The sequence below is a fragment of the Rhopalosiphum maidis genome, chromosome 1 (genome assembly GCF_003676215.2).
Source record: "Rhopalosiphum maidis isolate BTI-1 chromosome 1, ASM367621v3, whole genome shotgun sequence".
NCBI lineage: Eukaryota > Metazoa > Arthropoda > Insecta > Hemiptera > Aphididae > Rhopalosiphum > Rhopalosiphum maidis.
The window spans coordinates 68,743,660-68,765,973 of record NC_040877.1 but is presented as its reverse complement, the minus strand read 5'-3'; the positions used below and the strand labels follow the sequence as shown (position 1 = coordinate 68,765,973).

Genomic DNA, 22,314 nt, shown 5'->3' with positions numbered 1-22,314 from the left:
CTTATGTATCATGACACGTTGAGTAATTATCTGTCTTCTTACTTTCTAGTTCAAATTCACAAATTGTTCCATGTATAATTTACACTTTAATATAATTATATTACATTAGTTCTACCTTCTGAAACAGCGATTTATTTTTATCATTCGTAAATCGTAAGGCCCAAAAGATGCTAATTAGGCCTGCTCTTCACTTACAAACTGAAAATTAATAGATTATATGAAAATATAATTAATAGGTACCTACAACTTGTACGACTACACAGAATGTTTGTATACTATTTTAAACATTTTGTTGGACGATGCCTTTTTATATAGTCGGTGTCCATTTATAATGCCTATATAAATGTTACTTAAAATGTATAAAGTATAATTGCGAATTGAAATTGCTAAACGGTTTTAGCGTGCATATATTATAATAATATATAGGTAAGTAGGTATAATTCATGTGAAATCTATTTGTCGTTTAAAAAATATCAATCGTGTTAATTTTTATAAAATATAACTATATAAGTAGACATGACATACGATGTACCTATGCCTAGATGGTTATTAAATTAATTGATATTTTTATGTATGTATGTATATATAGTCAGTGGCGCAACTAGGGGGGTTGGGGGTTGTGACCCCCCGAAATTTTCCTGATGTTTTTACAAATTCTACGTAGGAAAAAAATTGTTTATCTCTTGAACTCGCGAAACAGCTAATCGATATGAAATATGAATATTATTCGTACCATAGACGGTAGACCTCATAATCAGTATAAGGTAAAATCATGAAGACTTTATTAATATATGTGTTCCGAGAATCACAGGCAAGCAGTCAATGAGATGCAATGTAGCCACTGACTGTCCAATACATTATTATCGTGTTTCCATATTTATTCCATTCATTGACAATTTCTCGGACCAAATGAAAAATCGATTTTTGGAACACCAAACCACATTAAAAAGTTTCATTTGTTTACTACCAAAGCCAGGAGTAAAAGTTGTTACTAAAGAAATTCAACTCGAATTTAAAGAAATTTTAAACTTGTATGCGGACATATTAAATGACTGTTCTGATTCTTTTGTCACTATCAAATGAGTTTTGGAGAATTAGACTTATGTTACCAAAGTTGTGATTACCAGGGATCAGTCAGATATTACACAAGATCTGTTATGGATAAATATTTCCAATGTGATTCTCAAGTGTACCCAGTAATTTCAAAACTATTACAAATTTTAATTACATTGCCAGTAACAACTGCTACAGGAGAAAGATCATTTTCTACACTTAGAAGGTTGAAAACGTATTTACGTAACACTACAGGACAACAAAGACTTAATGGAATAGCTACTTTAAACATACATAATGATATGGAAGTTAAACCAGATTTGGTACTAGATGAAATGGCAAAGCACTCTACACGACGAATTAATCTTAAATTGTAAACTATTATATTATTAGAATTTGTCTAATAAATGATTTTTTTCCAAATCTACTATCTACCCCCCCCCCCCCCCGAAAACGAATCCTGGTTGCGCCAGTGTATAAAGTAGTATAAAATAATAAATAATTATTAATTAATAATTAATAAAGCTATCTATGCTAACTAGCATAGGTTAAAGTATAGGTTATATTATATAGTACCTATACTTACCAGCATAAGTGTTAATAAATAATACTTAAAGGCGGGGGGAATAAAAAAATCTTAAATTTAAACTAATTAAAAATGTAATGATATTTCAACATATAAATTTTGTTATTTAAATAATTAATATTTGTATTAGTATAGATATAGATTGCTATAATAATTAGCTATTAATTATTAAAATGAAGTAGTAAGTACTGGAAAAAAATATTGGAAAATAAAAAAATCTATTTATCAGAATTAAAAAAATTAAATTTGAACTCAAACAAGCTTTATTTTAAAGATTTTTTTCAACTGCACAAATATAATCGATGTTATAGTGTATACTTAATTTTAAAATAATAAAAAAAATAACTGTATACTAAAATATATTTCGAAATAAATTATTTAAAGTGCGTAATATTCTAAATAGCAAATTAGGTATAGGTACTCTATTTTAATTTACAAGTTATAACTTATGAACATACGAACATTGATTTTAAATAAACTGGCTATTGAATTATACTTATACGTTATACCAGTTATACCTATATTGGTTATCTGACTATACTATAACTCTATAACAATATATACTTTAATATAATAATAATTAATAGGTAAATAATAATCTATATTTGATATAATATTGGATAAAAATAATACATTTTAGCTGTATGGCTGCATGACTTCCGAAAATATTACAATATGATTGATTTTAAACGTGTATAATGTAGAAAAGGAAAACACAGTAAAAAAGAAAAAAAAACGTATAAACTAGGTATATAAAGTTATAAAGTTTGGTTATTTTTAAAAAAGTTAAAATGTTGTAGGAGTTTTCATAATTGAGTACAAGTGCTTCATATAGGTAGGTGCTCTGGTCTCTGGTGATTCTTACAGGTGACAGGTGACCTATTTGATGTGTAGGATATAGCTGTATAATATAAGTATAATTTTTGAATCTTTTTATAATATATAAGTAGTCATTAGTCATACAGATATGCTATTTATGTCGCATAGAAATTATGCACAAGACTAACAGTTATAGTCCAACTACTAATAAATACAAGTCGTAGGTATAGAACTATAAAATATTAAAGGCAATATAAAATTAAAAATAATAATAATTTTTATTTGGAAGTTGATCGCCATGTTATACTATTGGTCCTAATATTATACAAAATAGTAAGTATCTACCTATAGCCTATGGTACAGTATAAACTACATAGGTAAGTATATTACTTAAACCTAACTTATTAGTTATTACTATCTATAATACGATTAATACGCCATACGGATATACATAGGTATATAATTATATACTAGGTATATACAGCTATTTAATTCCAGTTGTACTAGTTGTAGGTATATTATTGGCTGATTATGTAACATATATACAGAACTATATAGTTACAAAGGGTGTTATGAATCTAATAGATAAAATATTATTCTTCGAGTATGATGTACGAACTACAGTAGCTAATGTCTAATTTTATAGATGTATAGGTGTTTGTTCCTGAAAAATATATATATCTTCGTCAAAGTATGTATAATTATACTATAAAAAAATACTACCGAAATTTTATTTAATATTAGACGCCGGGAGATGGTATTTTGCGCTAATTTTATTACCTGTAATTTGCGCCACCAATAGATAGATTTAAGTACGTATGTAATTTGCGCCAGAATATAAAAATATAACATGTATTTTGCGCTACGACAGAAAAATAAAATATGTAATCTGTACCACATTTTTAATTTCAATTGTTGGAATTTAAGTATACTTATATACATTTATTTTTAACTATAATATGGCTGAATTTTATACATTGGAATTATACTTATTTAATACTTTTTTTTTTATAAATTATAAGTACCTTGTAATAAAAAATGTATATAATCTTCAACATTTATGGCAAGGCTTTTAAAATTTAACCCTATGTTCCTTTTAAAAATAGCCAATAGTCCATACTGGATTTAAACAATTTAAAACATTGATGGGAAAACAAACGAAATAGTTTAATATGACTACATGACACTTAGTCTATGTAGTATGCACTATGCACCACAAAGTTAGTTAACGAGTTAGTTCCTCTTTAATTAAGGCTGGTGTGCTAGCGGCATCCAGGTTCGAAGTCGGCTTAGAGTGCTTCGCTAGCCAATATTGTTGGCTTATAAGCTCCCTAGCTTTCGTCTTACTCTTCAGCTGTTGGAACAGGAAGTTCCCTGCCAGCTGCACCTTCTTCCTCTTCCTCTCCACCGGTGTCCCAACCTCTGGCCACACGTGACACGTAAGGTAAGTACAGCCAGCAGTCCTCGTCACGGTGTTCACGGACAGATACTTCGAATTTAACATCACCGGATGGCGGATACAATATTTTGCACTGGCTTGTTCACATTGACTTCTTTAGTCTTAAATGTATCATATGGGTCTGCGGCGAATAGTCCGGCGGCTAATGGCCCGGTAGCGAAATGTCCGGGTTCGGTATTATATACCTAACCGTTTTCCAGTATTTTTGTGAAATATGATGAGATATGATTTGTAGACATTTCCTTTCAAGTATCCTGTACAAGAAAAAACACCAAGTACAATTCCAATAATGATGCATGAATAATACATGACGTTTGGTGTATAATTCTGAATCTGAAAATACTTGTATGGTGAAAATTAACTGAATAACCTGAAATTCACTTTGGATGGGAAAGTGGGTATCATTCTGCTGTATAATAGTAGAGATAGACAGTAGGTCACTTTAAATTATAATAGACGTGTTAAATTTGAAATCAATGACAGGTATCATTGAATACGAAAAACAATTCTGAACGGAGATTAATTGTCAGTCTAGGATAATTAGTAGGATATATTACCTATATTTAAATTGTAATATTTATTCGATTTTGTAAAAAAATAAATTTCATACTCTCATAAAATTTTTTCATATTAACGTTAGAACTTTTTTTTACAGTTACTTGAAGGAAAACTTACGGATAATTAGTATTGATATCTATAATAATACAATTATTATAGATATATTATAATATTATAATTGGGTTTTTTAACCTTAGGTAGGTATAAATCACAAAAATGTTTTGAATTTTGAATTTTAAAATTCCTTGCAAATGTTCGCAATTTTGACATATGTCATGAACATTTGAATTTAAATGCTTATAAACAATGCTTTACTCACAATTTTTTACTTTTGACTCCCCCCCCAAAGTATCAACTAGATATTTTCCTTTTCAAAGAGAGTCTGAAGTGTTAAAAATTAAAGCACTATTACTATTTACTACTCTAAAACATGATGACAGACATGGATATTTAGTATTTGTACTCTTGCCCTACCTATGGAAAACTAAAAAAGAAATGCTCAGGGTCTAGGCTACGGCCAGGCCAACACTGAATATAGAATAGTTTGATTAACATGGAATTTGCTTTCATAATGTCCATTGACATAGTAAAAAGATCTTTTTAAATGTATAAGAATGTAATAACACCAATACTCAATAGGCTGCATTTTATGAAAATTATTTCAACTAAAAATATATGGTAGAAAGTTTGTTATTAATCTCAATTTATTAGCTTTATTGTTTCTTTTTTTAAGCTTGAGTTAAATAAATGTTTTTTTTTTTTGTGTATTTTGAATAATAGTTACATAAATTAAATCCTGTATGAAATTGTCAAATATAAGGCATTTAATATTATTAATTACACGCATTTATATGAGATTATAATTTATTAAAATTTAAAATACCTTTACGCAATATTATAAAAACAATTAACAAATGTATAATAATAAAATGTAATAGTAGGTATATGGTAATTATTTATATTACAGATATATATAAATTGGATAACAGTGTATGGATCAATAACAATTTGTTTAGATATGAACAGAGTAGATATGTGTGTTTAAGAAACAAATACAACAAAAAATATAAAAAAAAATATTAAAATTCCAAATATTTTTATCATTAACCATCGATTGGAAGATACTGATTGAAAATAACGTAGTATTTGAGTATGCGCTGCTTCAATACTTAGTTCAGCATCTTGAACATTGGAATCAATTCTAGAAACAATAAAAGTATTATTTTAATATAAAATATTGCTAAAAAATATGTATCAGTTATTTTAGTATATAGTTATTAATTATTTCATACCTCTCAACCATTTCTTCTTGTTCTTTAACCATATGTGCAAGTTGTTGAAATATTCCACCCAATTCTACAATAGTTGATTCAATATTTTGCATGGTTTCTGCTCTACTATACAGATATTGATCCTACAAAATAATGATATAACATAAATCTATGAAAAATCTGATTAAAAAATGTCAAATTAATATGATCATAGTTTACACTATCTGTATTATGTAAATACATTTTTTTTTGTAATTTAATTTTGTCTATGTATTATTAATTTGTTCTTACAGTATTATCATATACTGCCATTGCTTGTGTCTGTTGTGTGACTTGCTGTAGACGATCTTGATCACCATTATTATCCATGTTGATAGCATATTGATTACTAGACATTAAAAGGGAATTGTGTCTTGGAACTAGAGATGATGAATCGGATAATGCGGCTAAATTATTTCCTTGAGAAAATTGATCTCTTCTTGATTTAGCATGTTTTAAATTCTAAACCAAATATTTTATTAATTTTAGTAAAGTCACTACACATAAAAAGTAAAAAAAAAAAGATCAATAATTTAACATTAGAATATATAATAACAAATAGTTAAATATTTTCATAAAAAAACTTCATTGAAAAATTAATGAAATGTGAACAATATTTTATATCACATTTATGCAACTGGTGGCATGCATATCTTTTTTATTTGGCATGTGCCATATGTTAAAATTATACTATAAATGCCCACCCCTCTTTTATATTACAGAAACTTACTTTTGTTCTAATTTCAAGAACTAATTTAAATTCATTTGATATATTTGCCAACTTTGATTGTAGTGATAATACAACACTAGACTCATGTGACAATAAATGTTTTCGCCCAACATTATTCTGAGCAGCTTTTTGCAGTTTAGCAACTTCTTGTAATTTTGCAATTTGTTGATTTAAACTATTTAAATCCTCTTTGATAATATACGTCAACTCTTGAATTTCTTGAGGTCTATCATTAAATAATGATTTCCGTTTGGCAACTAAATGACATGTTTAATTAATATAAATTAATATTTTACATACTACACATATTAATGTATCATTAGCAGCAATAATTTTTTAAAGTAATGTTAGTAATATTTAGTGCAAAATAGAATCTCAAACTCTATGGAATATTATCATATCTAAATACTGTTTTTATGTAATTTGTATCTATTGTAGTCTATTGTTACAATTAACATATTATCATATGCCATTAACAAATTTCTATACAATTATAGTATAATCATGTTGATCAAAAAACTACAATACAATTAATTAATTAGTTTCTAAATAGTTATAATGTAAAGATAAAAATATGTCTGATGATATGTAAAGAATATAGTAGATATAGAAAATCACTATTCATATATTATATTTATATACATAATATTAAATAGTAATATATAATAAGCTTTATAATAGCTGGCCATACACTAATCAAACAAAAAAATTCTAATAATTTTACTTAGGTAAGACTATTTATTAGTTATTAGTTATTTTATAATTTCAGTTTTGAAGTTTTTGAATTATGGAATCAGATATATCAAATACAAAAATAAAATAATATTGACACAAGTATTGCGTTTTTAATTTTCAAATGTTATAAAATTACCAACCAATTAAAAAAATTTAACATGATTGTAAAATTGAATTCATACTTAAAAACTTACGTAAGGTCAATTTTTCTAATTTTGCATAAGTATTACTAATATTGAAGCCAACACTTTTGGCTATCATCATAAACTCTCCATAGCTTTGAAGAGCTTTAACTTTTTTTACATCTCGAACTTGCACAGCTCTTGCTATTTGTCGACCTTGAAGGGATCTGACTGCACTATTGAATTCAGCAGTACGGTCTCGTGGCATTATTTTATTTATCTCTTTTTCTCTTGAAGGGGCAATAGGAGACTCCTGAGTGTTAAAATTATTTGTGAACGTTTGATCTGAATCAGAATTTCCTCGTCTTCTTCGAGTAGTCATTTAAAAAATATGGTATACTAAATTGGTAATAAGAAAATATAGTTTTATTATTTATTGGTACCACAATTAAAGCACATAATACACATTATATACTTTCATTTTTGTAGACAGAATTTAATATGTATACTGATGACACTAACACTACAAACTTACTTTCTATTTGTTATCAAACTACAAGTATATTTGTACAATTTATAAATATGCATATTATGTTTACCTGTTAGTGAATTTCATTCAAATATTTATCTTTATAATTGTCAATAAAAACCATAGAAGATCCAAATTTTATAAAATTTTCAAATTGTATCACAATATCGAAGTTAATGTAACTTATAGGAAATTGAAAACATTCTTATGGAATTGATCAATTGAGCGTTTTACTCAATTTGTTAATTGCTTTTATTTCTTGACAATAGCATACAATCATAGCGTAATGATAAGATAAACTTATTAAAAACACGTATGCGGTTGGTTTAGGTGATAGAACATTAACCATAGATTGATATTTATCAGTGATATCAATTCTGTGGTTACAATATTACGGTACACCTACCATATTGGAGAGCGACATAAACAATAAATAACCGCAGATAAATAAAATAACTATACAGTATTGTAATACCATTGATTAAGTATATATATTTAATCAATGGTAATATACAAACACTAAAATGACACACACAGTTATACGCGCGCATGCGCATATGATACGGTTCTGTGGTAAGCAGTAACGACTGTTACAAGTTACAAGAGACAACACTATAGAACACTACAACAGTGAAACAGTAATAGTGAGCAACAACCGACGCACTAGTGGCGACCTGTGCAACTGAAAGCGCTGAACGTTTGATTACTGATCCGAAGAAAAGACTGCGATCGATATTCGATTTTACAGTCGATGGTCGTTGCCCGCTGACTGCTGTTAGTTGTTTATTGTTATATACTGTAATCGACGTGTGTGTTGGGTCTCAGTCACGATATCTTGTCAATCATGTCCGAGTCTGAGGGTAATTCTTTCAACGAAAACGAAGAGGATCAGGTGGTCGGACTTGTCGAGTACATCAACGATCAAAATGCTGAGATCGAACAAGCCAATCTAATACTTGAGGCGTCCGAAAGCGATAGTTGCACTTATTCTTTGGTTTGTAAACCTTTTGATGCCAGTTGCACTGAATATATGTATAAATTAAACCATCTTGTTACAGGGATATATGAATCGACAAGCGTTGTACGCCTGTCTAACTTGCACTGAAAAAGACAAGGTGCCCGGTGCAGTGTGTTTGCCTTGTATGTACCAATGCCACGAAGACCATGACTTGGTTGAATTATGGACAAAAAGGTAGCTAAAATTTATTTTACTCTTAGTCATACAATTTGCATTTTATAATTATTATCAATACACTATTTAAATTTTAAATTAAACTTAAATTTAGATAATTACATTCATAAGAAACTATATAACCGAGTACCAACTGATGCTATAATATTGAATTTCCTTTTAAAATGACCAGATATGATTATTTGCCACCCAAGGATAGGCACAAATAGCATTTGAGATTGGGAAGGGGAGGCTGAAGCTCTAGCTAATGAATGAAGCATTTATGCAAAGTAATCAACACCTTAAAATGTTTTAGTACATTTAGGTATATGTATACGGTATACCTATATAGTTATATATAACTAACAAGTAACAGGTATACCTGTTATCATAGTATACTGTATACTTTGTAGCCCGTATTGGCGTATTAAATATAACGTATAAATGTAGTACATGTAGTATATCAATATGAGCTGCAAACCTGCAACTATAAACTCCAGAATAAGAACGCATAGTATTCTTAGTTCTTGGTAGGTATTATGGTTTATGACTATAAATCTACAATGTACAATAATAATGAAAATAATACTACAATAAATAAAATTTGTGCATTTATGAATTACATAATCTTAAAACAAATTTTGCATCATACACTATAATAATACTGATAAAGCTTAAAAAATGTAGAATATTTTTGGGGGCTTAAAGCCCCCTACCCTAGGTTAGGTTGTACCTATGCATCCAAGTATTCTTATAAATATATTTATATCATCAAATAATGGACAAATACATGAATTATACTCGTGTTCTCACTTTAACTTAGTAAAATACTATTTAGGTATATTATTATATATATTTTTGTTTAATATTTACTATATTTTTTTTTAATAAAGATAATAAATGCTCATTTATGTAGCAGTACCTGTTATAAAGCTTGTAGTTCTGAGATAATAGGCATATATTTATAATCACAATAAAAAACTAGATTTAAACTCCTAGATAAAAAAAAAAAGGTAGAAAGTAAAGAATAGCTCTGCTGTTGAATAGGTAGAGTTGGATTCGTTATTAAGTAAGCCATGGTAATGTATTTGATGAATTTGAATTTAATAATAGATCATTATATAAATAAAATAATTTTGAGCAGAAATGATCTATATTTAAAAAAATATTTTGAATAATATTTACATATATTGCTATAATAGTATTTTATTTTACTATTAGTAAAATAGTAGGTTGAATTAATTTTTTTTTTTAAATAACTTGTATTATTAATTAATATAATAGTACATATATATTTGTATAATATATTTCTGTTTTTATCTTTTGAAACACTACTTTTTAACTGTAGAATGGTATGAGACAATAGTTTAAAATTAATTTAAATGTTTTGAAAATGTTGTTTATGAATAAATAAAACATAACAATATACGTAAAAAAAAATTGGCCCCATAAAAAATATTTTATAAATGCAACCATATAACTAAAATCATTATTTTTCGTTTAAAGTTTTAAATATTTAATTTTATCCTAATTTAAATATCAAATGTCTGTAAAAAAAAATGATGTATTTTAATTTTAAATATTTATTTAATTATTTATAGCTTTTTGAATGAGCCTAAAAAAATGTTTTTCCTATCTTATTTGAATAGTTATTAAGAAGATTCCTCTTTTAACTTCCCCAAGTATTATGTAGATTAAATTTGCTACAAGAAACCAAAGTAAGTTGAAAATTAAATACATTTTAATGCATCAAAAGGTGATAACAAGCAGAAAATCAGTTCATTAGTTTTCCGCTCAGAATCTAAAAAAAAAGTATAATTGAATTGTTATTGTTTATAACTGTTTTAATACAAAACAGTATATTACCGTGTTAATAGAATGATATACTTACCAGCATTTGTTTTCTCTGTCTCAAAAATGTATACAAATTTATCCACAATATTTTTATAAAAATGGAATAAGGTGTATCTGAGTCTTTATAATTTTTAGGCTAACACTATTTTAATATGTTTATTTCTAAAATGTAATAAACACAGGAAGCTCCTAGTATTTAGCTCCTTAGTAATTATTCACTAATTTATTTTTATTTTTTAAAGGAATTATCGATGTGATTGTGGAAGTGATAAGTTTACATCAGAGTGTCAATTAGAACCGGTAATTAATTTAGTACATAAGCTAAATGTGTTTTAACGTTATCCATTAATTAGCTAGAAAGTGGGATTTATTGTATTGTCTTATTAGAAAATATAATTGCCGACAAAAATTTTTTTAGTTATTGAAAGGGAGGTAGTGGGGGGGGGGATTGAGCAATGAAAACCTCATTTGTATATTGTAAAATTGGTCAATTTTATTTTAAACAGACTATGGACTATATGTCATAAGATGCAATATTACAAAAAATGTTCTCGTAATTAAATATTTTTAAAAAAATCAATAGTTCAGCAAAATATATAGGTTGAATATAATATTATCTTAGTCAATATTGATTGAAATTATGTTTTTTCCTATCTAGGTTATTATGATGCAATAGTTGATATATTTATATAAATATATTAATTTTATCGCATTCTTTAACAATTATAATTGTTTTTTTTTTCTAAACTAGTCAAAACCTGAAGCAAATGACCGTAACATTTACAATCAAAATTTTAAGGGTTTATACTGCATTTGTCAACGTCCATATCCCGATTCTGAAAATACTGATGAGATGATACAATGCATTGTTTGTGAAGATTGGTTTCATAGCAAGGTATTATTTAATTAATTAAATGTCAATATTTTTCAGCTATTAACAAAATATTTTATTAGCATTTGGGCACAAAAGATATGAATCCAGATGATTATTCTGAAATGATATGTTCTGGCTGTACATCAAAATTAAGTTTCTTACCAGCTTATAATCATTTAATTGGTAAGAATTGATTTATTTTTATATTTGTGGAGATGACAATTGATATAAAAAAAAAATACATTTAATTTATTAGTTTATTTCAGTACCAAAAATCATATTATATATATATATGTATATATCAAAATAAGCAACCATTAAAACAATTTGAAACACACTTAAAAACTAAATATTATATTACATTTAAATAATTACATAATATTTTGCAGTGACTGATGATTCTGTACAGAATATCGAAAAAAGTGATGAATCTGAGGTATGTTTTCAAATGATTTTTTTAATTCTTAATTCGCTTTTCTGTATGTTAAATAATATTTTTCTTCTGCTATAACTGACTTACTTCACATAAACATTTATAAGTATTGATGACATGTGATTTTTGAATCCTAAACAACAAGAATTCATAGTTATACAACACAATTTAATTTTAATTTTCTCTAATGCCAATATTAAATATATTAGTTTGAATTAATTTAAGATAAAGATAGTTATGTTAAGTATTGCTATTCTTTCAATATGTTTACATTTTAATTTGAGAATAAAATTGTTTTATATAGGATGTAGATGTTGTAGATACGGTCAAGGATTCTCAAGGTAAATTTAACTCTAACATTATAAAAAAAAACTATTATTCTTACAAAAAATATTAATTTTTAGATAATGCTGAAAATGGTTTAAATGTTGTATCCAAGGACATGGTATGCTTAATGTTTAAATTATATAACCAGTTATATATATAATTAATTTTTTTTTTTTTAGGTATCTGATAACATTAAAGCTGGCACTTCTAGCGGGGAAAATTGTAAATTGATAAATGTGAAAGATCCAAAGAAAATTATTGGAAGTTCTTTCTGGGTAGAAGGTTGGCGACAACAACTTTGCACATGTTCCACTTGTATTGTAAGATAACAAGATTAATATAAAATTAAAAATTTATCATAGGTATTCATTTTGATATATTTTTAGGAATTATATAAGAAAGAAGGCGTTCCATTTATTACCGATCAACAAGATACATTACAAGCATATGAAAACAAAAGTCGTGAAAGAATGATGGCTAAAGAAAAACAAAGTGAAGACGGTCTTTCAAAAGCTTTATCATCAATGGATAGAGTGGCAGCAGTAGAATTAGCTCATCGTTAGTATTTGTGATTATCTATATTGTCAAAATAACAAATGTCTTAAATGTTATTTCGTAATATTTTAGAATATAATCAATTCAAAGAAGATTTAGGAGAGTGGCTGGGCAGTTTTAAAGGCGATAAAGTAGTTAAAGTGGAAGATGTACAAGAATTTTTTTCTGGTATGCAAGCGAGGAAACGAGCTAGGATGGATGATGGAATTCCACCAAGTTTCTGTCGTTAATTTAGTGTTCAAAACACATTTATAACTATAAGTTTAAATATTTATTAATAAACAATATTTTAAGTATTTCCTAGTATTGTACTTTAAAAAAAAATTTAATTCATTACATTTGTATTTTCTATTCGTATATCAATTAAATATATTATGTCATAATTTACTCATAATATATAATATATCCTAATGGTTATGGTATTGTTTATTAATTAGTTATTATTTAAAAAATAGACTAAATCCTTATGACACCTTTTTATCATTAATAGGTGATTGGTAGTAATTATTAAATGTCCATGTTCCAATTAAATGTATTATTTTTGCTGTGCAGTATGCATACACATATTATATATTATATTAGTTATGGAAATTAAATTACATAGGTAAAGTCTAATGAATCATTTAACTATTTAAGTAATAAAATATTGCAGTATACAACTTTTAGAATGTAAATTAATAAAACAATTTATGCTACCATTTACCTTAACAATGATCTCAAGAGATAGTGTAAATTTAAAATACATGTTACGTTTTTTTATACAAATTTACTCACACTTAAAATGGTAGTTGTAAAAGGGAGAAATTATACTAATATTTAATGCTTTTAAACATCATAAAGATTATGAACTGTCCACCTGATAAACATATAATTTGCATATTTAGATTTGTATAATGCATATCGACAATAAAACAGTGTTTTAATCAAGAGTCAATCATTGTTTAATCGTCAACCATAAAAAAGTTTGATATATCTATTAATAAAATTGTATTAATTCTGATGTAAAATTCACTGCATACTTATATGGGTATTTAATAATTGATCTTTACTGAAAAATTGTAGTTGTATTAGCAATATACATTTTAGGATCAAAACTATATTAATAAGAATAACAAAAAAACAATGATTAGATTATGTGAATATACACACAATTGATAAATGTACTAATGTTATTGTCATTGATTTAATGAAATTTTTTTCAAACTATATAAACATTTGTGAGTAAAATTTGCACATTTAACAGTTTGTGATGTGTCAGTAATATATTGTAGTCAATATATTAAATAATTAAATTATTATGTACCTATGATCTTACAGCAACTAATTGTTACTCCAGCCACATCCTAGCTACAAGGGAGGCAAATTAATGAGAATGATCTGTAAAGTTTACAATCAAGAGTTTATCAGTACACTAGTACAGAATTATGATTATTTGATTAGAAGTCCTAGGATTTAGGATTTTTGAGCAAAAAATATTATATAATTGTCTAAATAATATTTAAGCTAATAATAAAATGTAATTATTCATTAAATTGTTTATAAGTGAAAAGTAGGTAAAATAATAAGGCAGAGGACTAAATATATAAATTTATTATATTTATAATTGATTTAAACAAAATATATTTTATCAGTCAAATAAAAAAAGCATTTTATTTTTAAATTATATTTAACATGAATAATATAATATATGAAAAGTAAAACAATAAAATTGAAAATATTGCATAATTACACTAATTTATTGATAAACATATCTTTTATATAGCTTTAAATATAAAGTCTTAAGAGGACGTCTCACCTGCATGATTTGTCTCAGTCTTACAAACATACAATATAGTAAATTTTTGTTCACCAATTTCAATAGTGTGCTTTTAATTTTAATATTAGAGTGAATAATAAGTGAATAATAATTAACCTATTATCAAACTTTTAGGCAAGAACATTATCTGTGTTTTCTCATTGGTTTTTATATTTTAATTTTTAGGTGATTATGAGTATGAAATTAATAAATATTTTAAAATGCTCAAAATTCACTTCAAAATTAAAATATCAAAAATCAACGAGAGAATACAGATACTGTTCTGAGACTGGTGAACAAAAATTTACCATGTTGTACGTGTGTAAGAAGGAGACAACACATGAGGGCGAGATGTCCAATTAAAATAATATTATCATAATTAATATTATTATTACTTACTTTAAATTCTACTTATTGTTTTGAACTTCTTTGTTTGTCAGGTCACCCAAAGCTTTTATATGTTTTTATTATTTAATCTTCGACATCTTCATCGGTAGTAAATTCTGAAATATCACTTTGCTTATCTTCTTCTTTAGTATCATCTTCTTCATCAGAAATATCCCACTGAGGATGTTCTGTTAAAGGTTCTGGTGCTTCTTTCACATCCAACTAAAAAAGATAAAGTAAGAAAATAATGTACTATGAAAATATATATTTATTTTTATTATTTAATACTACATTGGTATATATGTATTATTTTTGAGTGTAGGGGAAGGAATTTTAGTACTTTATAGAAGAAATTTATAGATACAAATACTAAAATTCATGACCAATGAATGTAGAATTGATATATTTTTTTATATTTCATTTAATATTAAAAATTACTTGAGTATTTAAAAATGTCCGTATACACAAATATTATGGCGGATTAACCTTTATTTAATTAATTAGTTTTTCTATCAGAAATATTTTAATTTATTGAATAAAGTAATAGGTTACATATATTTAAGAATATATAGAATTTCTATAAAGTACTGTCAGGTTGCTAGTTTTATAATTGAAATGGCTGTAGATTAATTTAACAGAACTCTATACATATTTCATAATAATTTATTAACAATATAATATAATATGATACTGATGAGACTAAAAATATAATTTTAATGTAATTATACATTAGGGTATAACATTATCATTTGTCCAAGGGGATTTTTTTAAAGTACTTACTTTGATATCATGCATTTGATCAAAACCAAAGTATGAATCTGATCTTAGACAAACGGCAAAAACATAAACTCCAGGCCATCTAGGAGCTGTGAATTTTAATTGAATTTCTTCTTCATCAACAAGTTCAGTGACATGATATGGAACAGTCAATAATGTGCGACTTTTCCGATCACTCAAATAAACCCACCAATATTCATGTTTTTCCTGTAAAGATATTGAAATTATGAATAAGTTTTGTAGATTAAAAAATATACGTATTATAATTGATTAGTTTATATAGTTAATTTTTTATACTTCAGGGAAATATGGTGAGTGAACCAAATGTGACTGTTTAGTTCTGCCTTCAAGTACTCTATCCTTTTTATTGGCTCCAGACTGAAATTTATCCCAATCATCATCATCATCATCATCATTATTTGTTGAAATCTATTACAAAATAAATAACCTATTAATTAACACAGATACACACGCATATTAAACACTCTTAAAAAACAATTGATTAACTACTTCCATTGTATATTGTATCAGAAGATTGTATATCATGAACCACTCATTATTGCATAAGCTATTAAGTGTTTAAAAATATTTTCTTTCATAAAATTTACAGTTTAATAAAACAATATTTATTTAATATTTACAATATTCTTATAATTTTTTAAGATTTTTACTTTTTTGAAAGACAACATAAATTTTTAATTTCATATTCTGAAGTAGAAAATTTTTTTTAAGTATTTCAATACATAGAAATTGAAATTCGAAAGAGTGGTTTTTGAATTACAAGTATTTTAATTTTAGGTGAGTGGAGTCTAGGGTGGATAGGCTTACCGGAAAACAGATCATTTCTTGGTGACCCTTTTTAAAATTTCTTGGTAGGCAAAAAATGGCCATCCGCCCATCAGTGGAATAATGGACCAACATTTCACTGGTTATCAGTACAACTACATTTTGTTAACCTAAACTTTAAATACTTATAACCAAAAACTACTCAATCGAATTTAGGTTTCTATGTTTTAAAATACCCAGAAAAATATTCTGCTTGAGAATATGAAATTAAGTGAAAATTTAAATAATTACAATAATATAAAATATTAAAAATGTGATTTTATTTAGCCTAAATTAAGCAAGAAAAATATTTTCAAAAATGTCGAATAGTCATTGAAATAAAGAGTGTTTTGTGATTAAAGAATCACCACATAAACAAAAATGGAAGCGAGAAGTCAATTAAAATATTAATTTGGTAAATCAATGTATTTTATTGTAATATCAACATTTTTCATGCGTGTGATTCTTAAACTAATATTGTACAGAATGTTTTTATAATGATGTGTTTAAATATATTAGATGTATTTATTTGAGCCAAAAAAATAAAAATAATTAATGTTATAGATATTATAATTATAATATTAATAAGTCATTTTGGTTCTTTTATTGTTAATATTTATTTGCTTATCACATTTTCATTAAAGTGAATTTACATGTTTAACTCAGCCTATTTATGTAATGAGTCAATTTTCATTTAACACAAAATAACTATTTCTAAAAAATAAATACTTTTTCTACATAAATTATTATAAATACCTTTTTTTTATCATCTGCTGTTTCTTCAGCATCTGTTTTCTCTGATTCATCGCCAGAAGCATCACTAGAACTTTCATTATCGGAATCAGAGTCATCATCTGAAGTTACATTATCTTTTGATTGCTCTTTATCTTCTGTTTTATCATCTTCAGTTTCTTTAGTTTCTGGATCACCCAACTATATAATTAAATTATTAAATACAATATTTAAATATTTATTTTAAAAGTGGTAATTATATTTTGAGCACAATGATCATTATGGGTTTTTAAGAGATAAATGATAACATTTTAGTTAATTTGAAAGTAAAAATTAGCATTATCATCTAATTTAATAAGTAAAACATATAAAGATAATGTATGAATGTAATGTAACAATAATTAAGACCAGTATTTGTTAATAGAAGGATCAGAACGATAACAGACTAGGAATTGATAATCAATAATTATAACTAAACATCATTTGGTTTAGAAAATATTATGAACTACTATTATTAAAATAATTTACTAGTCAATAAAACTCAAAATTAATACTTACTTTTGCTTTCTCCAATTTTTCTTTCTTTTTAATTTTTTTCTTAGCTGATGCTGATAATGTGGCTTTTTGTTTTTTGACATTTCCACTCTTTTTGCCTTTTCCTGATTGGCGTTTTTGCTGCCAAATACCTTTAGTTGTTTTTTTTTCCTTTTCATCATCTTTTATTTCTTTATTTTCAACACTTTCGCTATTTTCGACAACATCTCCATTAGGCAAAGGTTTCTCTGACTTATCTGGTTTTTCTGTTTCTTTAGCAGCATTTTTTTCTAACTCAATATGTTTATCTGCATATGAATCATCGCCAAATAAAACCCTCATATCTCGCCTTTTCAACTGTACAGTCACAGTTACTATAGCTCCAGCTGTATATACTGTAGTAGCTTCGTCATCAATAACTAAATAAAATGTTATAATGTAAATATTACATTTTGGTAAATAAACAAAATGATTAATATATAATAATACACACCTTCGCAACGAACTTTAAAGTCTATATAGGGCATTCTACCTAATACTTTTACTAAATCTTCATATTGACTATCAGATAAAAATTTTAATGTGCTTCGCCTGTCTTCATTTTTTAATTGAGCAAGATGCTGAATACTTCTAACACGTTTCTAAAAATATAATGATACAATGAAGAAATTTGATTGTCTAAATTATCTTTACAACTAACCTTTTTATTGTCAAAATGTTTTATATGATCTTCAGTTATGTATGGTAATTGCATAAATGGACTTTTGTACTCCCATAATGCTTGAACAACCATGGGACAAAGTTTCATACAGTTTTCTATGGTTTCAATATTAAGTAAACGAGGCACTAATAAGCAAAATAAATATTTAGTTTAAGCATAGGTTTATATACACTTATGTAGTATTAATAATCATACAAACCTCTTTGAGCATATGCTAGTAAAATTAATTGAGAAACGACACCAACCATTTCTTGTATTAAATATGGACATTTCTTCACTATGTACATACGATCTAAATCTAATGTATCTGCCTTAAGTGTCAGGCGAGACAGATGTGCATGTATCAAAGCTCTAGCTTTTATTGAATAATTATAAGATAGTGGTGGTTCTTTTTGTGCCTTTTCTCCAAAATTATAAAGTTGTTTTATAAGCTAGAATATAAAATTTATGTTTAATAACTAATAAACATCCAATTTATTTGGTGGAAACCTCCCCACCTATAAATACCACACTGTAAAATAACATATCATAATATAGACTAATTAAATAAAATAATTAGATTTATAATTAATTTTAATAATATACTGATACATATATACATATATATTATATGTGTATTTACTTGAGGCATTTCATATTCATCTGAAGATCGTTCAACAATTTCACTATTGTACTTTTTTTCAAATTCTAATGAAGCGCTTAAAATCATTATAACTCGTTTCAAAGGTATGGAATTTGATTTATGTAAAAAATAATAATACATTCGAGATGTTTCTAATAAAACCTACAAAAATAAAAAAATGATTAAAGAAAAACTAAAATTATAAGAAGTAATATTTTAATTATATATAATTTAGTAGATTTATCTTACCTTATCACCAGAATATCTGATAGATTTATACCACCACATACCAACTGTAGTAGGCAATGCAATCATAAAAACCAAAGCATACAGACCTAAAACCTATAAACAAAAATGATTAATGTTCTTTATGATTTATATAATTTAATATTCAGAATTTTAAATATCAACAGAATCAATAATCTGCTTATTCAAGAACTAACAAAATCTATAATGCATAATGCCAGGATGCACAATATAAAATATCACTAACAGGTTTAAATATAGTTATATTGAACAATTAAATAGGTATTAAATTAATAAATGTTTATATTAAGATATTAATTAAAATTTAAACCCATTTATTATATAATTTCATAATGAAGCTAATTATTATTACTAAAATAATTAATATAATATTGATCATTACCCAAACTGAATTTTCCTTCTCTACAATCCATGATGGTAATGCTATTCCAAAACTCATTGCACCAGGTCCATCTGGATTTCCATATTTTTCCCAATTTTTTCTGGATTCATCATCCGTTAAGGCTTGATAAGCTAAAATTGTACATAATATTATAAATAATAATTTATTAAAAAATTAAGTGGTCGACTGCAATGATATCAACATTCTAAGTAGAATAAGAAGGTATAACTAATTATTAGAAGAGCCAATTAAAAAAAAAAAAAATTAAGAAACAATTTTTTTTAGACTTCTAATAATATTTTTATTTTGAAATATTTAAATAAATAAGCGTTACCTTTGGTAAGTTTCATAAATTTTTTTTCATCACCAGTTTCCTTATCTGGATGGTAAATTAATGATAACCTTCTGTAAGCTTTTTTGATTACTTTTTCACTTGTTCCCTTAACAAATTTAAAAACAAATTTAATAAAAAATAAAATATGTAATAAATATTTATGAACACTTACAATTGGAACATTGAGAATATCATATGGATCAAAACTTGCACTTTCATAGTCAAATTGGGATACTTTGTAAGCAAGAAAAGCCAATAATACCCATCCAGCAATAATGATTACTTTTCTAAAATATAAACAAATTATAGCATGATTAATTATGGAGAATTTTTATTTGTAAGGGTAATTAGTTTGAAATATGTACAGATAAAAGAATTACAAATAAGAATTAATAATGTCCTACCACCTGCAAATTAAGCCAATTACTAACCCACAGAACTCATATTTAAAACAAAAACGCAAATCAGTCAACTCAAGATTGCATCTCTTTTACCTCAATTAAAAACCAAATTAACAAAGTCAAAATATTCAAGTCTATAATTTGCATGGTCTGGCTTAATGGTATTTAACTTAGGGGTCTGCTAAGCTAAGCTGTCCAACACCAAAACACTATAAGTGTATAAATTAATTTTCCTATAACCTCTTTTACTTGGTATAAACTAACAAAAATCTTCAGAAAAACTTAAAATTCCAAACCATAAATGTTTTTACCAAGTCTAATTACACAAAAATCTATTCAAAACTACAATCTCATTCAAATCCATTAATCAAATAACTATACTCTTTCATATACATAAGCACAAGACTAAATAGACAATGGCTAAGATATTTGCTAAATGCATAAGATAAAATATTACAAAAAATAAAACATCAGACAGCATTGCTGAATCTTCCTATTTTATTTCATAAATATTATTGTCAACTTTTATCACAAATACGTTTTAAACTATTTTGTATAGATTATAATAATACTTTTTAAAATATACCTATATATAAAAAAAACCATAAATTAATTAAATTACATTTTTCATGTTCCCTAAAAGTTGTGTTAATCCTACGGTTTATAAAACAGTTTTTTGGTTATTATTAGATTTGTTTATAAATAAAGATACTTAATATTAAGAACACTAGAAGCTGAGAATTTGTTGAATAAAAAAAAAAAAAATTAAGAAGTAATTTCAACTCCTGTTTAAGAGGATGTTATACCAGTATGTGTTGTTCTGTCATACAAACGTACATTATAGCCAATTTTTCACATCACAAAATGTGTTCTGCTAAACGCAAATTTGTTATGATGTATGTTAGTAAGACAGAGACAACACTTGCAAGTGTAATGTCGTCTTAATGTAATATTCTACCTTTGACTATGTTCAAAATAAAAAGTACTCACATGCATGTCCTTTTCATCAGTTCCCATGGTTTGGTGGACTGCAGGATAAGTTTTTTTTTTCGACATCCTGGGCAATAACACTCAGATGCCAACGCTTTTGGATCTAAAATTCAAATAATTAACAAAAAATAAACGACATGCATTGATTGACGAGGTGACAATCATTGATCACCATTACCTTCTTTTTGTTTTCTCGGCCACCAGTAATACGTGCCGGGGATCAGTAGAAGAGCCAGAAACGACAACAAAAAATAGAAAAAAGTCGCTCCACTTTCGTCATACTGAAACTTTTGGCCGGCCATTATTATTGTTTCGGATTGTACATAAATCGAACATTTACTCTGGGAGCATGGTGCGGTTATGGGTTAATTTACATAATTTGAATAATCAAAGTATTGGCCTACGACGACAACCAAACGGTACTTTACGATA

At 26.2% G+C, this 22,314-nt stretch overlaps 3 protein-coding genes across 5 annotated transcripts; 1 reads left to right on the top strand and 2 right to left on the bottom strand.

Annotated features, from left to right (window-relative positions):
- Nucleotides 1-5,392: 5,392 nt before the first annotated feature.
- Nucleotides 5,393-8,310, bottom strand: LOC113550426 (syntaxin-5). 2 transcript variants are annotated; one of them, XM_026952241.1, is made up of 6 exons: nucleotides 7,972-8,310; nucleotides 7,445-7,771; nucleotides 6,516-6,772; nucleotides 6,038-6,247; nucleotides 5,768-5,889; nucleotides 5,517-5,676 (listed from the first exon to the last, which is right to left on the bottom strand). In XM_026952241.1, exons 2-6 carry the CDS (start codon nucleotides 7,752-7,754, stop codon nucleotides 5,517-5,519), a joined length of 1,059 nt encoding a protein of 352 aa, XP_026808042.1. In that variant the 5' UTR covers nucleotides 7,755-7,771; nucleotides 7,972-8,310. The 2 variants fall into 2 exon arrangements, with proteins under 2 accessions (XP_026808043.1, XP_026808042.1); XM_026952242.2 differs by lacking the exon at nucleotides 7,972-8,310 and having other exon boundaries at nucleotides 5,393-5,676; nucleotides 7,445-7,754.
- Nucleotides 8,311-8,487: 177 nt separating this feature from the next.
- Nucleotides 8,488-13,430, top strand: LOC113550425 (putative E3 ubiquitin-protein ligase UBR7). The gene is made up of 11 exons (XM_026952240.1): nucleotides 8,488-8,895; nucleotides 8,960-9,093; nucleotides 11,169-11,226; nucleotides 11,678-11,821; nucleotides 11,881-11,983; nucleotides 12,190-12,236; nucleotides 12,538-12,574; nucleotides 12,638-12,678; nucleotides 12,740-12,880; nucleotides 12,947-13,118; nucleotides 13,188-13,430. The coding sequence occupies exons 1-11, from the start codon at nucleotides 8,746-8,748 to the stop codon at nucleotides 13,343-13,345; spliced, it is 1,185 nt and encodes a 394-aa protein (XP_026808041.1). The 5' UTR covers nucleotides 8,488-8,745; the 3' UTR covers nucleotides 13,346-13,430.
- On the bottom strand, nucleotides 12,044-22,184 carry LOC113550423 (translocation protein SEC63 homolog). 2 transcript variants are annotated; one of them, XM_026952237.1, is made up of 16 exons: nucleotides 22,061-22,184; nucleotides 21,883-21,985; nucleotides 20,664-20,778; nucleotides 20,492-20,597; nucleotides 20,158-20,288; nucleotides 19,758-19,850; nucleotides 19,509-19,670; nucleotides 19,086-19,317; nucleotides 18,866-19,011; nucleotides 18,659-18,806; nucleotides 18,190-18,584; nucleotides 17,656-17,832; nucleotides 16,372-16,503; nucleotides 16,078-16,281; nucleotides 15,310-15,519; nucleotides 12,044-12,366 (listed from the first exon to the last, which is right to left on the bottom strand). In XM_026952237.1, the coding sequence occupies exons 1-15, from the start codon at nucleotides 22,182-22,184 to the stop codon at nucleotides 15,382-15,384; spliced, it is 2,406 nt and encodes an 801-aa protein (XP_026808038.1). In that variant the 3' UTR covers nucleotides 12,044-12,366; nucleotides 15,310-15,381. The 2 variants fall into 2 exon arrangements, with proteins under 2 accessions (XP_026808038.1, XP_026808040.1); XM_026952239.1 differs by lacking the exons at nucleotides 12,044-12,366; nucleotides 15,310-15,519 and having other exon boundaries at nucleotides 16,139-16,281; nucleotides 16,372-16,505; nucleotides 17,657-17,832.
- Between the last annotated feature and the right edge of the window lie 130 nt (nucleotides 22,185-22,314).

What these genes read in the sequence shown, in the direction of transcription:
- LOC113550426 (XM_026952241.1), bottom strand. Translation starts at nt 7,754, where the DNA reads ATGACTACTCGAAGAAGACGAGGAAATTCTGATTCAGATCAAACGTTC. An exon ending in TTCTTGAAATTAGAACAAAA is followed by an intron (nt 6,248 to 6,515) that starts GTAAGTTTCTGT and finishes TATTTGGTTTAG; the next exon opens with AATTTAAAACATGCTAAATC. An exon ending in TGGCAGTATATGATAATACT is followed by an intron (nt 5,890 to 6,037) that starts GTAAGAACAAAT and finishes ATTATTTTGTAG; the next exon opens with GATCAATATCTGTATAGTAG.
- LOC113550425 (XM_026952240.1), top strand. Translation starts at nt 8,746, where the DNA reads ATGTCCGAGTCTGAGGGTAATTCTTTCAACGAAAACGAAGAGGATCAG. An exon ending in GTTGAATTATGGACAAAAAG is followed by an intron (nt 9,094 to 11,168) that starts GTAGCTAAAATT and finishes TATTTTTTAAAG; the next exon opens with GAATTATCGATGTGATTGTG. An exon ending in AAGATTGGTTTCATAGCAAG is followed by an intron (nt 11,822 to 11,880) that starts GTATTATTTAAT and finishes ATATTTTATTAG; the next exon opens with CATTTGGGCACAAAAGATAT.
- LOC113550423 (XM_026952237.1), bottom strand. Translation starts at nt 22,184, where the DNA reads ATGGCCGGCCAAAAGTTTCAGTATGACGAAAGTGGAGCGACTTTTTTC. An exon ending in AGAAGGAAAATTCAGTTTGG is followed by an intron (nt 19,851 to 20,157) that starts GTAATGATCAAT and finishes TTTTGTTTATAG; the next exon opens with GTTTTAGGTCTGTATGCTTT. An exon ending in CAGCAGATGATAAAAAAAAG is followed by an intron (nt 16,504 to 17,655) that starts GTATTTATAATA and finishes ATTTTGTAATAG; the next exon opens with ATTTCAACAAATAATGATGA.